The sequence below is a fragment of the Acomys russatus genome, chromosome 17 (assembly GCF_903995435.1).
Source record: "Acomys russatus chromosome 17, mAcoRus1.1, whole genome shotgun sequence".
Taxonomy (NCBI): Eukaryota; Metazoa; Chordata; class Mammalia; order Rodentia; family Muridae; genus Acomys; species Acomys russatus.
The window spans coordinates 16,091,746-16,110,102 of NC_067153.1; the positions used below are offsets into that span (position 1 = coordinate 16,091,746).

At 47.3% G+C, this 18,357-nt stretch overlaps 1 protein-coding gene across 2 annotated transcripts in view; it reads left to right on the top strand.

Moving 5' to 3' along the window:
- Positions 1–1,569: 1,569 nt before the first annotated feature.
- Zfat (zinc finger and AT-hook domain containing) overlaps positions 1,570–18,357 on the top strand; it is a 184,462-nt gene continuing 167,674 nt past the window's right edge. Inside the window, exon 1 of one of the 2 annotated variants that reach the window (XM_051159571.1) lies at positions 1,570–1,823. In XM_051159571.1, the coding sequence (XP_051015528.1) occupies positions 1,805–1,823 (19 nt within the window). In that variant the 5' untranslated portion in view covers positions 1,570–1,804. The remainder of the gene's footprint in view (positions 1,824–18,357) is intronic. The other variant, XM_051159572.1, reaches the window with a different exon arrangement.

Below are 18,357 nucleotides of genomic sequence, written 5' to 3' on the forward strand. Positions count from 1 at the left end.
AAGGCAGCCCAGCACAAAACCAATACTGTCAGCAACTGGAACAACTCTCATTTCCCGACAGAAATTACTGTGAATAGTTGTAGTTCTAAAAGGAAAGCTCATCAATACAGCATTTTGGATGGTTCATTTTCAAACAAAAGATGTTGGTGTTCCCCTAACCTCCCAGCCATCTGTGAGGCAGAATTTAGAAGCGGTGAAGCAACAGTTCCATGGTGCTCTTACTGAGGCTTGTCATGCAAACTGAGTACAGTCTGCAGGGTCATGTGGTAAACTGAGAAAAGCAAGGGCCGTGGAGAGGTGGGTCCACATATTTCATGGGATGGCTGTGTGCTCTCAAAAAGCTACACAACCCTCTTGAGCACCTGTCCCTTTCTCACTTGTCAATGGAATAAAGGAGATGCTTTTGAACATGTATTTAACAGAAGAAAAAACAGAGAATTAGGCCAGTCATCTTAATGCCCATGGCCGAAAGGCACTTCAACAGTTAAAAAAAAAAAAAAAAAGAAAGAAAAAAAAAAAAAGCGATGAACAAAATGAATGAATGCATTCGGTAACATTCCCACCTATGGTGGGAAGATAAAAATTAAAAGACCCAGGGGCCTTTGCTACAGGACTCTCTGCTCAGCAAACTCAGTCCGTGGCAGGGAGGGCTGTGCAAACAGATAGGTGCACCTGAAAGTGGGGAGTAATGAACATATGATTCTGACCTGTCGGGGTAGAGGCAGGAACCCAGGGCTGTTTGATGCACATGTCAAGTTCAACAGCACGGAAGGGTTATTCCCAGGAAACACTAGCCTTTCAGGGTTGCTGTAAAAACAAATCTGTGTTGCCCAGAAGCCGGGCACATTTCCGCATCTCACTTCCGTTCTGCTTTTTAGCTTATTTTTGTCTTGTTTCTGCATGTGTGGCGTTTTCCTTACTATGGCTAACTTAAAAATAAGTTCTTTGAAAAAGGATAATTTTACTAGCACAAAAATGACGGTTATTATTATATACATATTTATCCACCAACTCAAACTCATCTCATTCCCAGTTTTGAATGCTAAAAGGCTGACCAAGACAGGGAGGGATAAGCAACTTCGTCGTTGGTAGGAATAGATTCTACCAAAGTGACTTGGGACAGACACTTCCTACGTATGGCGTGTGGACCGGGCTCTAAGCTCGTAACGTGAAAGCGGTGATTACAGAGCTTTAGGGAAAACGAAATGCGAGGCACGCCCACATCTAACCCGGCACTTCCCAGAGACTGGGAGCGAATCGGCTTCCTCACGTGAGACTGCACGCCCTGCCTACCCGTACTAACCACACCTAGCCAACCCGATGGGCAACTTAGGACTGAGCCCCGGAAAAGCTAGTGTGCAAAAGAATACACTAGCCTGCTCGCTCGCCCCTCGCAGCGGTTCCCTCACGGTGCCGTATTCAGGACACTCCCCATCCTGACACCCATGTTCCGGCATCTCCGCGTCCTTTCCCGGGTGTGGCTCAGAAGAGCGCGCAGAATGCCGGGAAGAGATACGGGCGCCTGCGCTGACCGCGGGCATGCGCAGTGTGCCTCGGGTGTTGAGGGAGGGTCCCCGCGGCGGACGTCGCTACGCAGGCGTCGCGGATCCCCGTGGGGAGGAGGGCGAAGACTCCATCCGCCATGTTGGATGCCGCAGATTCGCCATAACCTCTCCGGCTCTTTCCCTAAAAAAATAAAAATAAAGAGCGAAGTTTCCCCAGGGTGTCCGGCCTTCTCGCTCGGCACGGGAGGGAGCCAGGAAGAGCCCGAGGCTTTTTTTTCCTCCGCCGTGGGGGCGTTGCCATGGAGACGCGGGCGGCAGGTGAGCGGGGATGGGGGTTGGGGCGCGACGGGGTGGGGGTGGGGGCGCGGCGCGGGAAACCGCTCGTGGTGAGCTGTGGGGAGGCCGCGCGCAGGCTCGGGGCGGCGGAGGGATCCGCAGGCGGGTGAAATGCGGACGTCGCAGTGTTCTGCGGCCCACGTTCAGCAGCTGCCTTTATCCTGCCGCAAGAGAGAAAGAGAGAGAGAGAGAAAGAGAGGGAGAGAGAGAGAGAGAGAGAGAGAGAGAGAGAGAGAGAGAGAGAGAGAGAGAGAGAGAGAGAGAGAGAGAGAGAGGAGAGAGAGAGAGAGAGAGAGAGAGAGAGAGAGAGAGAGAGAGAGAGAGAGAGAGAGAGGAAAAAAAGGGAACTAGTGGGGAGAGCAAGCAAGGGGAGCGCTGTGTGCGCGTCAGTTTGCAGGGTGGTGCCAGGCGCCCGCCAGCGGCGAGCTGCTTGCGCGTGTAGTTGGACAGGTGTTCGAATCCCGTGTCGCCTCCAGCAGTTTGGCTGGGTGAGCCTTCTTGTCTAGTCATAGTTTCCCTCTGTAAAGTAGATGACTTCTCTCCTAGTTATCAACCCCGTGTTCTTGAACGGGGTTGTTGAAAGTCCATTCTTCTGTGATAAAGTTCTCTAGTGAGACTCAGGGACAGTAAATGAGATTGGAGGTCCCTCAGGTGACCCTGCCCCATGCAAGTAGTTATTTACCTCCTGTCTTTGGCCCATTTCTGTTGGGCGTTGCCCCTCATGCTCTTAAATGAAATGGCTCTAGGCCCTCCTCCTCCAGGCAGCCAGCCCCCTGACTGTCTAGCCCGAAGCAGCATCTTTGGCAGGACTTATTGAAAGGGTGGACTTCCCCACTTAACCCCTGGTCTCCGCCCAGCCCCAACTTTGAGGTTGTGACCCCTGGCCTGTGATTGACACCAATTTTGACTCTTGGCCCCTGACTTCCGTTGGGTCGCAGCCAAAGTCTGATTGCTCTTAATTGGTGATCATTTACTGAAGAACGTATTCCTAACAGGCAAGGCTTAGGGGAAATCAGACTTCTAGCAGCTTGGGATAGAATGTGGGCTGTTGATTGTGTGGCCGCCGCCGCCACCGTTCCCTGGAATTTTGACAGGCTCTTTGTAGGGACTACTGTATACTGAAGAGCAGAGTGAAGGCGTTGTCTTCAGCACTCAGCCCGTCAGTATGGTTCCTGCAGTGCTTTGCTGCTGGAGCCTGTGTTCACAGGGAACAGAAAACCAGGATCCTGGCTCCTGCCCTCCATGACTGCCCCCACCAGCGTTAGCTTGAGAACCTATCGCTTTATCTGTGAAAACATCTAGAATTAGTGAGTCTGTTGGTGCTTCAGAGTGGATATGGGTCAAAGAGACACAAAACAAACCCTGAACATGTGTTACCTTTCTGTTTCTAGCCATGACAAACGAACAGGGGTCATAGTTTGAATAAAATGTACTTCTTTCAACTCTGGTTAGCTAATTTCTGGGAGATTTCCTTGGTTGGTGTTGGTTAACTTTGGAGAGGCAGAATGGGAAAGGGTGGCTTTGGGTGGTAAACAAGTTGGGGGTGTCATTGCCCCCACTTAGAGCTCTGTTCCTGCTTGGTCTCTTTTTCATGGTATCTCATTTGCATATGGTGCAAAGGTTTCTGCTGTATTTTCCTCTCACCCTGTAATTTACATACAGCTTTTAAGCTAGAATTTAAGTAGAATTTAGTGGCTGCTAAGGGCAGGCCTGGTCAGAATTCTCCTAATTGCATTTTCTTTTATAGATGTTCCATGCATGCTGCCCCTGAAAAGCTGTGTATCAACATGGGCCAATTAAATTGAGGATTTAGCCTAGAGTAATGTTTGTACCTTGTCACCTGTTTGTTCTGTTAAGCTTTCAGCATGTGAAACTTTGCAACAAGAAGGATTCCCTTCAAGGGCAGTCACTGTCCATAGGGCTGTAAGAGCCCAAGCGTGGCTGGAGAGACTGGTTCCTCCTGAGATTCCCCATTGTACTTACTGAGGGCCACATGTGTGCCTCTACCTTGTGCATGCTGGTGCCATTACACCCACTTGCTTTGGGAAGTGTTGGTGGATGGAAAGGTGGAGTAAAGTTTGATCGTGATTTTTTTTCCCCGAGAGGGGTTTCCCAAGGAGCATTTGTCACTGCTTTTATGTTTAAAAATAAGATGCCAGACAACATATATTAGATGGAGGTGTTTATTAAACGAGCACATGGGGAGAGAAGGGGGAAGGGTACCTGAGAGAGAGAGAGAAGAGAAGAAGAAGAAGAAGAGGAGGAGGAGGAGGAGGAGAGGAGAGGGGAGGTGGGTAAGAGAGTAAGAGAGAGGAAGGTAGGTGGGTCTGTCCTTTTATATAGCCCTGGGTAGGGCCACTCCCAGTGGGAGGTAGGCAATGACATCGTAGGTAGGCATACTGGGGCAGAATCCTAACAACTGTGCCCAGCATGCTTATGATTTTTTTTGAAGCAGGGTGCAATGGAGGGGGGGTTGTGTGTATGAAGTAATTTTGGAGTGAAGAGAAGTGGACATTTTAAACATCTATTGTAGATCCAAAGTTGGCTTAAAAAAACATAATATAAAGAGAAATGAATTTGCTCATGAAAAGATAATGCTTGGCATATTAATGTAAAGCAGGGCTTAATGTTGAGTAGCAGAAGTGTCTTTCTCCTTTATAATGTTTTTAAAAAAATCATAATTTGACGGTTCTAGCAGTGACACCTGTGGTACACATGCGCTGTGACGTGTGAGCGCATTGTGGATAACTAGGTTAGTCCAGTCTCCCACCTCAAGTGTCTGTCATCGGTTCTTTAGAGGAGAAAAGTCGGAATGTATTCTTTCAGTGATTTTGAAATGAGCAATGCATTGTGTATTCTGTTCACTGGGATGTGTGGCATAGCCCGCAGAAAGTGAAAACATAGTCCTGCTAATAGAGGATTTGTTCTCTTGGCTCCTGCGCCACCTCCCATCTCTCTCCACCCAGTTCTGTTCTCCACCTCTGTGAGGTCCTTTGCTGGTGGAGACATACTGCATTGTATGAGCTTGCTTCACACACTTCGTTCATCCGCTTATGGACACTGGGTGATTCTTTGCTTGGGCTGTTGTTACGAGTTTTTCAATGAACGTGGAGTGCAGATGCCTCTTTGCCCACTGGTTTAGACTGTTCTCATCCCTTTAACTCTGTTACAACTGGCCTTAGAAAACACTTAGAGCTCTGGGATCTCATGCCTCTGTGTTCCAACCTGTCTAGACAGAAGTAAGGAGGGTATGTGGGGACCTTGCTTCAGAGGATTGGAGACAGAGCTCTGGAGAGGCAGGTAACATTGACACACTGTGAGGTGAAAAGCCTGGAGCCAAGAAGCATAGGGAGCTTATGGTATCTGGTACCACTAAGTCACCAGTCTATTTCTTTCTGTCTCTCACTGTCTCTGTCTCTGTCTCGTTTGATTTTTTTGTTTTTGTGAGACAGGGTTTCTCTGTGTAGCCTTAGCTGTTCTGGACTCATTTTGTAGACCAGGCTGGCCTCGAACTCACAGTAATCCACCTGCATCTGCCTCCCGAGTGCTGGGATTAAAGGCATGTGCCACCACGCCTGGCAAATTACATGTCTTGAGGTCTCCAGCTAGCTAGATTTTTGGTGACCATATTGCTCCATTGCTGCCAATGGATCTTTTTCCCCCCCATTTTTATTATAATTTATTCATATTACATCTGGATTGTTATCCCCTCACTCATATCTTCCCCTTCCCACCCTCCCTCCCTCTTTTGCCCTATTTCCCTTCCCTAGACCTCTGATTGCAGGCTATCAGGTCTCATCTGGATACCCTGCATCCCCTTCCTCTGTGAGCCAGCAGGTGAAGTGATCAAATTGCAGACACCAGAGTTCATGTCAGAGGCAGTCCCCACTCCCCCTCAACCATGGAAAATGATCTGCCCATTGGCTGTATCTGTGTGTGTGTTATTTTCATCTTTTAAAGACAGACATATTGATATAAAATGCTCATTATATGTACACTATAAACTCATTATTTGTATCTTCATCTAGCTTCATATCCCAAAATATAAATGCTTAAGAATATATTTAAAACATGATAGCTCTGAGAAGTTATCTTATTATTTTCTCTTTAACTGAAGGTGATATTTTTTTGTAATCAAAAATTTAGAATCAATGATTTGTTAGTACAGTAATTACAATTAGACATAATGAAAATCTAATCTTATGTGGATTTTTCCTCACTTAAAGTTAGATATTTTGATATATTGCATTAGCTATTTTAGGCAATTAGAGACCACTTAGCTGTTATTAAGAAGATACGATTTTTCTAAGCTGCCATTGGATCTTTATGAGCTGACACCATTTCTCATGCCTTTAGGTCTATTCTTATTCTTTAGCAGTAGGGTCCCTATCTGAGAAGATAGTTGCCAAACTATGGAATAGTCCTTTCCTTCTTGAGGCTGCCGCACAGACATAGCAGTGGAAAACCAGTTCCTTTAGGAGAAGGTATTCGGAGCCCTGATGTGAGCTCTGAATATTGAAGATGTCAGTGAGGGTCCATGGAGGGATTCTGGGAAGGCTTCTTGAAGTATGAGATAGTGGAGTTGGGTCTTAAGAGAGAGAGTAGATACCAATGTGGCAAGACAGGTGTGACACAAAAACCACAGCTCTCATCTCTAAGAGAATAAGAGATCATTTATTTTAGAGTCATTTTGAGTGACCCAGGCCTGGAAGCGCAGATTTAGGTCTCTCCAAATTCCACGTTCCAATGTGGAAGCAGTTTCACAAAGTTTTTGTAGTTTTATAGAACAGAGGAAGTTTAAAATACAATCGTGGGTACATCAGAGAGGCGGGAATATCAAAACAGGGGAAGCTTCCTGTAGGCTCAAGATGCAGTCTAATGACATCCTGAGCCTTAGGATTTGTAAAAGCTAGTTTCCTGCGAAGTCAGTAGATTCTAAAAGCTTTTTATCTTTTGTCACAAGATATTCTGACGTGTGTGTGTGTGTGTGTGTGTGTGTGTGTGTGTGTGTGTGTGTGTGTAGGAGACTCAGAAATGCCTATTCTGGAGGGGAGGGCCAAAACTTATCCCAAGATAAGGTAATTAGTTTCTGGACTTGCAACATTTCGCTCTTTACACAACGCTGAAATTCTAATCAGCCAGACAGTCATAGGTAGGTGCAGTTTCTTTTCAGAAGTTTTCATTCACACAGAACCGTGGATGTGTTCTGTGCATTGAGACTGGGGCAGCGAGCGGCACTGGGACTGAGACCTTGAGACTGAGGAGTGGGAAGCTGTTGGGAGTTTGGCATGCAAACCCTGAGAGCCAGGAGAACAATGCCTGCTGACTTGCCTTTTGGGAAGAGCTCTCTGGGTCTGCCAGAAGGCATTTTTGTAGTTGTGATTTAATACATGGAAGCAGGTGGATCTTTTGTATAGCCTGCACTCAGGTAAACCACAGCCCTAATGATATATAGGATTAAAAAAAAATTACTCTAGAGAATTCTCTCTTGCTCCTACACAACCAGTTTTTATCCCTCAGCCCAAACAATCCCTAGCCTTGTTGACGTCATAATTTTTGCTTGCTTTCTGTAGGATGTCACATAATTCTTTTGTGTCTAGCTTTTTTTCCCTCAGCATGAGGTTTCAAAATCCACTATTTTGTTTGTTTTTGTTTTTATTGCTTAATGGTAGTTTGCATATTTCTTTATTAATTTCTTAATTATTAATTAATTCAATAAAAGACTTTCTTAATTCTTTTATTGCTTAGTGTTTTTTTGTTTGTTTGTTTTTTGTTTTTTGGAGACAGGGTTTCTATGTGTGGCCTTGGCTGTCCTGGACTCACTTTATAGACCAGGTTGACCTTGAACTCACCACAGCGATCCACCTGCCTCTGCCTCCTGTGTGCTGGGATTAAAGGTGTGTACCACCACACCCAGCATTTAGTGGTAGTTTGTTTGCATATTTCTTTTGTAATGAATACCTGGGCTGTTTTCATGTTTCCAGTTTTGTGTTTTAACTTTTAATTGATTACTTGCAAGTTTCACATCATGCACCCCAGACCCACTCATCTGCCTGTCCCCTTGTATATGCCCTTGCAGCCTCCTCCAAAATAAAAAGCATGCAAACAAAAAATAAACAAAACAAGGCAAAGAATACGTATTGTTGTGGAAGTGTGTGTCACAGTGTATCCCATAATATACCCCCTCAGTCCACACATCTTCACTTGCAAATATTCATTGCAGTGAGTCATTGGTCTAGTGGGAGGCTTCTGTGACACCATCAATATTGGACTTCTCCCAGTTATCCTGTTGATGCCCTGTGTTGTGGGGCTCCTGCAGCTTTGGATCAGCAGGATTAGCCCTTGCACACACCCCGATAGTTCACAGATGAAGTAGATTTTGGAGTGTGCTAACTCAAATCCCTGGATCTGGGCCTGGGTAGTAGCAGAGCTGGCCAGCCCACTGGTTTGCTCTTATCCTCACCACCAGGGCAAGTTCTCCAGTACTTCTCCTGCTAGGCCAGCCAGTGCCCCCATCAGCAGGAGGCAGGGTCAGCTCTCGTATACCAACACCTTTAGAGCCAGCTCCACTGTGCTGCCCAGTCAAGGTGCAAGGGGCAGAGCCCACTTTCCCAAGTGCTGCAGCTGGCAAGGGGCTGGGACAGCTCTCCAGCTCTCGCACCCTTGGGGCTAGCTGACTCATGCCTTGGCCATCAGGGCCAGCTCTACTGTCTTGTCCAGGCGTTCAGGGTTTGCTCTCTCACCAGTGAGGAGCAGGGCCAGGTCTCTGCTCTCTGGCTCGCTCTTCTCTCTCGTGACGTTAGGGCGAGCTCTCTTGACTACTGCAGGTAGAGAGGGTTGGGGAGGGTTTTTTGTTTTTGTTTTTTGAGACAGGGTTTCCCGTGTCCCCTCCAACTCGCAGCAGACTTGTGGCAGGGCCAGCTCTTGCTCTCCACTCCCATTGGACAGCTCACCTGCACTCTTTGATCGCCAGCTATACTGTGCTGCTCAGGTGCGGTGCAGGACCCCCCTCTCCCAAGTGTTACCTTTGGCAAGGGGCAGGGACAGCTCTCCTTTTCTCAAGACCCGGTGGCCAGCTCTCTTGACTTCTTCAGGTGGCAAGAGGTGATAAGGATGGGGAACATCGCCTCTATACCCAGACCACCTACCTCACTGCTGAGAAGTTGTGGGGCCAGCACTCTAATGCTCTCTCCCCCTAAGGCCGGCTCCACTGTGCTGCCCAGGCAAGGTGTAGGGCCCACTCTTTCAGGTGCTGCCACTAGCAGCCCCTAGATATCTATGTGGTTCCAGGCGGCTGGCCAGACCAGGCATATCCCTGTGTTCTCTATAGTGGTATGAGCCATGGACACAGACACTGATCTCTGCTGCTGCATAGCCATGGACTCAGTCCTGGCCCTTAGCAGCAGCATGGGTCAGGGACTTCACCATGGCCTCAGGTGCTGGGACTGGCTACTCAAAACTGGCTCTTCCTCTTCTCCTTCATGTCTGTCTCCAGTCCCATCTCCCTTCACAAGGCCCAAACTGCTCGGCTTCTCTTTCTTTCCCATCTGTCTGCCACATACTGTACATTGTAGTGGCTCCTGCTGCAGGCTGGCCATGTGGCTGGTGGGCCTCTGGATGGCCTCCTCTATTTGTGCTGCACAGGATGATGGCAAACAGGTTTCTATGGTGTCCCATGCCAGCCCTTGTGGCATGGAGGCAGGTGGGTCTATCAACATCTCCCTCCTATGTTGCACATGGCATGGTTGGCAGGTGGGGCTCTGTGTGCCTACAAGAGGTCTCTGGGTGTCTTTCTCCACCCTCACCACATGGTGTGGTGGTCAGCAGGTCTCAGGTCTCTGGATATCTCCTGACTTACTTTTAGCCTCCACTGCCACCAGCACAGCCCTTGTTGTTTTTTGAGAAGGGTCTCACTATATAGGTTTGGCTGGCCTGGAACTTGCTATGTAGACCAGTCTAGTCTTGAACTCACAGGTATCTCTCTGCCTCTGTTCTCTGAGCTCTGAGTGCTGGGATTAAAGTGTGCACCCAGGTGCATGTTTTCAGTTTTTTTTTTTTTTTTTTTTAAACGTGAGCAGAGCTGCACTGAGTGTTCTTACAAGCCTTACCCATTTCTCCTGGGTAAATATACATGCCTGGTGATAATGCAGTTGCTATGTCTTTAGCTTTCAAAGACAATTCTAAATTCCTTGCTACCTCTGGCTGAGAGGGAGCCTGAGGTAGCCACTCACACTGTTCACAGTTAGAGGGAGCAGCTGCCTGCTTTGCTTTCTCCTTTTTATTCAGTCTCAGACTCCAGCCCATGGGATGGAGCCACCACGCTTAGGGCAGATCTTCCACCTCTACCCAGTTTGGAAACTCTGAGATGACAATCAGTATTAGCTATCTGTAACCCAACAATAAAAAACAAGCCATCAGCGCTGGAGAGTTAGATGGCTCAGAGGTGAAGAGCTTTGACTATTCTTCCAAAGGTCCAGAGTTCAATTCTCACCAACCACATGGTGGCTCACAACCCATCTATGAGATCTGCTGCCCTCTTCTGGCATTCAGGCACACATGCATGCAGAATACTTTATAAATAACAAATAATCAAAAAAAAAAAAACCCAAATAATCTTTAACAAACAAACAAACAAACAAACAAACAACCACACAACCACCCATCCCCCCAAAAAAACCTATCCAAGTCATTAGGACAGGCAAAAGATTGGAAGAGACTTCTATCTCAAGGCAGTAGATACAGGCATGTGTTCAGCATTGCTGGTCATGAGTGAGGGGCAGGTTAGATGAGGAGGCACTGCACAGGCTATCACTTTAAGATGCCAGCATAGAATGTGTTTGGGGATGTGGGCCGAGTAAGACTCTTACACCAATGTGTGTCCAGTTTTTGATTCCTGTGAATAAATCTGCACTCTGGGCCAGAATGTCATGTTCAGTGACTTGGATGCTGTGGCTCTTTGGTTAAGAACATTCAGAGGTTCTAGGACTCAGTCCTGACCTGGGGTAAGCCTTGTAGTGAGCCAGGCTCAGGTAATGCAGTGAGCAGGGGAGAAGCCATGGGAGGGGAACTGGGGGTGGGGGGAGTCCTCCTGAGCTCTGGGACTGTGGCAGTCTCTGGAGCATCATCGACAATTTTAGTGACCTTGTTGTTTGTTGCGGTGACTTAACTGACAAGAGCAACTCAGGGAAGGATTTATTTTAGTTCGTCGTTTCTGGTAGGGAGGCATGGCAGCTGGGCTTCTTTCTATTCATGGTTAGAGGAGCTTGTGGTGTTACCTTTTACATCTCAGTGGATCGAGAAGCAGGCAGAGCTTGCCTGAATTGGGGGGCTTCCATTTTGAACCATAGCCCCAGCTTGTGGCCTTATAACTGTCAGCTGGTCTCTGAGCAGTGCCACCAACTAGGGACCAGCAATTCAAATGCATGAGCTGATGGGACATTTCTTATTAAAGCCCTTTCGTAATCTCATGTGAAAATGGTCCCAGCAAAGCACTGGGCTATGTGGCATAAAGGCTCCATGAGGAAGAATGAGCCACTCAGTCTGGTCCCTAGTCAACTTTCCTCTTTTCTACCATCCATCTTTTGCGTCCCTTCCTTTCCTTTTCCCATCTTGTGAATTTTGATAGTCTCCTTGGAAATTTGGTGCATAGTGAAAGTGGTTTGAAATGATAAATCCTAGTGTATGGTATAGTGGCCTGGCCCTTTATTAAATCATACGATTGTGGCAGATAAAATGGGACCCGGTAATAACCACCATTCTGCAGATCTGCTCAGCCAGGTGTTTCACATCTTTTCACAGAAGCTTAGCTCAGTGGGTTTATTGTCCCTGCTCTACATTTGAGGCAGAAGTGGGGGCTAGAGTCACTCCTTCTCCAGGGAGGGTTTTCAGACAGGGTGGTGAGCAGGGAGAGATCTGTGTCACGTCCCCGCCTTCCTTAAGAGGGTCATCCTAGATTTTCTCCCGAAACCTTGTCAAGTTCCAGAATCTGGGCCTGGGCCTTTGCGGACTAGGCTGAGCTTCAGTTCTTTAGGCCTGGTGGCCTGGAGAGACCTGAGTGGGGAGGGATGGAGAGTCCTTGCCTGAAGTCTGCCCAGCCTGGCGAAGGCTGGCTATGCAGCCTGCCAGATTGTCATACCAGTATGTAGTGACTGCTGTAAGTGGGCCAAGGCCTGAACCTCTGGGCAACTCAGAGATTTTCCTCCATAGAACTCAATAAGGATGATTCTCCCTGGAGCTGTATGTGTTTGTGTGTCTGTGTGTGTGTGGTCAGGGCATAGAGAAGAGAGAAAAACATTTTCTAAATGGGCAGAAGTTATGAAGACAATGCTTTGTTATCCATGAACAAGATTGGTTCCCAGACCCGAGTGATATCAAAATCTATGGGTGATCAAGTCCTGGATACACAATGGTGTAGTATTTGCATGTACTGTTCACACATTCTTTTGTGAGCTTTGTGTTATATGTAGATTGCACAGAACGCCTATTAAGATGTCTATGCTATTAACTAGTGTACCTGTTTGTCTCTGTACATTTGACACAGACTCACTTAGGAAGAGGGAGCCTTAACTAAGGAGTCACCGTCATCACATGGCCTCTGGGCATGTCTGTGACATAGGAGAGAGAGAGAGCCCAGCCCACTGTGGACAGTTCAACACGGGCAGGTGATCCTGGCTTGTATAAGAACAACAGATGAGTAAGGTGTGGAAGCAAGCCAGTAAGCAGCATTCTTCCATGGTCTCTGCTTCAGTTCTAACTACAGGTTCCTGCCTCAGCTGCCCCTGATGATGGATAGACTTTAACCTGTAAGGCAAATAAACCCTTTCCTTCCCCAAGTTGCTTTGGTCACTGTTTTATTACAGTCACATTGAAGGCAAGTGGATCAACTATTTGATGTTTATTTAGGGACTAATAACAAAAAAGTCGATGTATGTTTAGTACAGATAAGCTTTTTTTCCCCTGAGGACTTCTGATTTCTGATTGGTGGGTGGCTAGTGGTAGTTGTTAGGATTGGGAAGAGGGAGCATAAGGAACTGGTGTCTGATGAGAACAGAGGTTCTGTGTGGGAAGATGAGACATTTCTGGAGGGGTCTGATGGTGATAGCTATACACCAGGGTCAATGTACCCAATGTTCTGAGCTGGATACTTAAAAGTGTTTGAAATGCTAAGGTTTACGCTACGTGTCTTTTCCCGTAGTTGCTTTGCTAAGATTTGCTTGCTGAAGATGGCAGAGCTGTAGAGATGGGTCTACCCAAGCCCTTGGGGTCCAGAATATCATGAATGAGTTCAAGATATCAGACTCTGGCAGGAACTGGCAGAGAGAGGGGACTGGGTAGGGTGATGGAAGTGTTCCGTGGCTTGACTTCCCTGTTCTGTGTTGAAGTTCAGTGAATAGTGCAGTGGTCCACAGGTGGTGGTAGGAGTGCATAGGGTAGGGTGGGGGGGCACAGAAGGCAGCTGATCACTACCTACTGGGTTGGAGAAGAGCTCAGGAAAGCCTCTAGGGCAGTGGTTCTTGACCCTCCTAATGCTGGGACCTTTAATACAGTTCCTCATGTTTTGGTGACCTCCCAACCATTTTCATCGCTACGTCATAACTGTAATTTTGCTACTGTTGTGAACTGTAGTATAAATATCTGTGCTTCCTAATGGTCGTAGATGATGCCTGTGAAAGCATCATTCGACCCCTCAAGGGCTTGTAGTACACAGGTTGAGAACTGCCACTCTAGGTGATGTTTGAGCTGAAAAACGATTCCAGAAGGACCTATTGGGAAGGGCATATAGTGACCTGTGCAAGCCCCACTGCTTGGCCAGTGCTTCTCTGGGGTAGAACAGTGACAGCTAAGAGTGAAACACTTGGCCTCCATGTGTTGTCTTGGTACCACCTCTGAGTCCTGGTGGGTAAGTGTGCTCAGTCTGTCCCTGCCTTGCCTCCAATTGCCAGCCCTTGGCAGCCTGTCCAGATGGCCTTAGTTCTAGACATCCACCCATGTTCTGTTTACAGTCTTTGCACCCCATCTACTCAGGCTGCTTTTGTCTGCCTTACTGGTTTTGCTTCTTGCTAGGTTGAATATTGAGGGATTGTAAACCTTGGGAGTTAGCCGTAGGTGTGCAGGCCAGGAAACCTAGCTTTGTGATCCAACCCCTCTGTGTGACAGTTCTTGGAACTCTTTTGTGCCCCACTTTGCACTGCTGTAAATTTGGAACCAAGTGCACCTTTGTCTGAGAACTCTGCTCTCTGAACTATTCAGTCAGGTGAAATGCTCACTAGTATCTTGTGGTTGATGCTCGTGGAAGGATCCCTCCTCACTCCCACCCCTGACTCCCTTTGTAGACTAGGCTGGCCTCCAACTCACAAAGATCCACCTGCCTCTGCCTCCTGAGTGCTGGGATTAAAGGCTGTGCCACCAAGACTGGCTATGGAAGGATTTTTCAGTAGCCTTAACCGTTCTTGTGCTTGACACTTTTCCGCGGATAGCCTGTGGTGCTTGTCTGTCCTGGAAGGCCAGTCCCAGGATCCACTACTGTTTGCTCTATTGCCTTAAGCCATGAGGGTCCAGTGCAGCCTGTAGGCTTCTTAGCTCTCATAGTTGGGTACCAGCTTTCCTTGGTGCTGCTCCTGTTCGGGCCTCCACACCCTATCCAGCATGTTCCAGCATGTATGTTCTTCAACAACAAAGAGGTCATTATTACTAGTTTTTTTTTTTTTTTATGTTTTAAAATTTGCGCTCTCTCTCTCTCTCTCTCTCTCTCTCTCTCTCTCTCTCTCTCTCTCTCTCTCTCTCTCTCTTTCTGTGTGTGTGTAAACTCTGCAGCCATTGCTTTTCCCATTGTAACTGCAATTCTAATAATAGGATGTTGTCTTTGCTTTACAGCCTGAAGGGCAGAGAGCTTGGGTCACATGCTGGTACCAGTACCAGTGACCAAAGCTGGATTTGCGTATTCTCTGTTTGACCCCAAACCACATCCGATGATCTATTCAGATTACAGAGTGAAGCCTTCGTGTTTCAGGAGCAGCTCCAGCATGTGTAGGTGGAGGGGCAGTGCCCTCCTGGTGCATGGTGGCAGGGTGGACCTGTCCCCTTTCTGTTCTGTTCTCTCTTCTTTTGGCATACAGGCTTGGGCCTTCTCCCTCTCCCCCCACCTCCATTGCATTTACAAGTGCATTTTAGGAAAGTTTCCCTTCATACCTGTTGGCTTTCCACTGATCTCTGGTGGTGGTCATGGTGGTGGTGGTGGTGGTGGTAGTGGAAGTCCTTATTGGCTTCTTAGACACTACTAAGGCATCTGCATTAATCTTCCTCCTCCTGCAGGAGGGCTTTCTTGCCAACACTAGGGACAACCTTGCCACTTGTCACCCCCACAGTCTGCAGGAACAGAGACTGCTGGGAGAGTGTTTCCTTTATTTCTAGGGAGAAACCTAGGAGTCTTAGCAGCCACTTATAAAAACCAGTAGAGGAATTTCTCAGGTGTCAGTGACCATGCCTGCTGGAAGAAGCAGGTGTCCTCAGTGTCCGCAGACATGCCGGGAGCAGATACATTGTAAGGGACAAGGTGCCTCATCCCCTGTGGCCCACTTTAGGGACTAGGGATGGCCAGTAATGAGAATGCCTCTCTTACCTGCTAGCCTTGGGGCAGCTTCTAGAAGGATGCCTTGCATTATGTCAAGTCCAGTCTCCCCGGGCTTCCCACCTAGGTACCAGAGGGGTTAGTTTGTAGCCTCTCTGCCTATGGTGTTTCCAATAGGCAACTGTGGGTAGCACAATCTTAACTTTTCTTAGGTGACTTTGAGCTTACATGTTTTTAATACTAAAGAGAGTTTCCTGAGAAGGAATTTTCAAACTATTTGAAACATGAGCTATATAGTGTAGAAACATTTATACAAATTTCAGGACAGGAATAATTATAGTAATAGACTTTTACTTTATCTTGTTTGAAGCTATCTGACGCTTTTGTTCTTTACCAACTTGATGTGAGAATTCAAGTGTGTGAGGATTGCTATAGCATGGGAGCTTGTGAAAGATAAACTGGTGGCCCGAGGAAGGCTGGAAAGAGGGAGGGAGAGAGGAGAGGGAAGGAGTCAGGGAGAGGCCAGGGGGAGACTGTTCTGCCCTAGCCCCTTGAGGTGCTCAGAAGGAAACATTGCAGAATGGGTTCCACCCCAGAGGTTTATTTTTGCATAAATGTTCTCTTGCAGAGAACCCGAGAGTGTCAAACCCTCCGCTATGCCTTCTACGCCAAGCCTGTTCAGTGTCAACATTTTACTACATTGCTTTGTCCTTCTGCTGCCTGTGTCTCAGCATCATTTGAGATAAAGCAGTGGACACAATGTTCTTTTCCACCGTCTAACCCTTGTCAGTGTTTAGTCTCCTATAAACAGTAGTGTCCTCCTTCATTCATGAGACATCGTGAGAGTCACATCAGTGCAGTTATTCACATTCCACCAAGTGTCCCTATAACGTCCTTTATAACAATGGGAAATCCTGTGTGTGTGCAGGATTCCAGCCTTGGGTTCCCTTGCTCCCTGAGCTGGAACAGTAACCCTTGCCTCTGTTTTATGGCATTGGCATTTGAGGCATGTGGCTGCTTGTTTTGCAGGTTACCCTTCCCTTCCTTTGCACAATGTGTCCTCATGATTAGGTCCTGGTCTGTGCACTGTAGGAGATGATGGGAGGAGTGCCGTGGAGTTCTCAGCATTGCTTGCAGTGGGCCATGATGTCTAGTCACCCCCTTGGCACTGATGCTACATGCTCGAGGGGGCCAGGTCCACTGTCTTGAGGCTACTGATTTCCCCTTTGTCATCTACGCCCAAGGGCAAACACTTAGAGATTTTGCTTGTCTGGCTACACAGCACTCCTCATCCTTTCTCTGTCCTCTCTGGCTTCCATTGATGGTTGCTACCAAACTCTGTCATTATAATGCTTGCTCAGTGGTTTCCTTCCACTCTTACTGTGTCTGCCCTCACCATAGTGCAAAGTACACAACAGTAAAAACACTGTGTGAAGTCAGGGTCAACACATGCTGTTTGTATAAAGTAAGCATGTGTTGTTGAGGGATCATCATAGTTGAGGGAGGTCACCCTCTGTGGGCAAGGAAGTCTTCTTCTCACGGCTCTGTTTATGTTACTGGAGACTCATGGACTCAGTGCTTTGTCATCCTCTCTCATGTTTATTCTGATGCTCATGATGCCTGTTGGGGCTCTTTGAAGCTCTTAACGCCTCGTATCCTTCTGATAGGTACGCCTGCTCTTTCTTGAGCACCTCACTGCTTTCTGGTCTAAGATGTTCTGGGTTTATTCTGTCTGTCCCTTCTTCCAGGAGACCTGGGGTCTTGTAGTGAACAATGGCATTAGAAGCAGAAGACTGTGATGTTGCTGGAGGGCCTTTGTGTCTCAGTACTCTCTGTAAACACGGCTAGGAAATAAGTGTCTCTTTATATGTACTGCATACAATGCATCTGCGCCTCTCTAGACTCCCATTTACGTTTTTACCGTCAGGGCCATTGATTTTATATAGAGCGTCCCAGTTCCAATTTAACACCACAGGATTTGTTTTCTCTGCCCCACTCCACACATTCATCAGTCCCTTTGCTGGTAGAAAGAGAGCCTCGCTACACCACAGCCTGCCTGGCTGCTCGCTCCTTCCTAGAGTATGCTAAGTACGTTCCGGTGTTTGCTACCCAGCTCTTTTTTACTTAATTTGAGGCTTTTCCTCTCTAGCCTGAATCTGTGGTGCCAATTCCACCCTCCAAAGTCTCTTGGGACCCTCTTGCCTCTCCTCCTGTTCAGTGCAGTCACACACACACACACACACACACACACACACACACACACACACACACACATTAATGTAAACAGTTCCCTTGTGTCTTCTCAATTTCACTTTACGGTCCCTATACTTGATTACTTATTTGTATTGAATATATGAATTTGGGGAGCAGCATTTTTTTGTATTTCGGTGAGAGGGCAGAAATTTTTTTTCTTATTTCCTTTTTTTTTTTTTTTTTGTGAATCATAAATATGGAGATCTGCCTGCATAGAGTGCGGTGGTGGACCATGTTTCTCTAGAAGAGCAACAGAAGCCCTGAAAGGCATGGCTGGGCTGTCTGGGCTCTGCTGTCCCTTCCAGCCCCTGGCCTCCATCTGGTATGAATCCTTTAAACCTATCATTTAGACCCTGTGTATATTTCTATTTTAGACAAGGAGGAGTTGAGTGGGAGTGGCAGTCAATATTTTCCTCACTGTTGGTACTAGAAATGGCTATCTCAGCCTGAGCCTCAGCTTCCTACCCAGCTCAGGATACAGCCTGTTTTGGTATGAAGTGGGAGTTAAGAGAGCCTTGGGAGCCAGCTGGGCAGGTGGTGGCACACGCCTTTAATCCCAGCACTTGAGAGGCAGAGGCAGGTGGATCTCTGAGTTTGAGAGTAGCCTGGTCTGCAAAGTGAGTCCAGGACAGCACAACAACAAACAAACAAACAAAAAACCTAAAAAGTGCCTTGGTTCATGTTCTCAGGGATCCT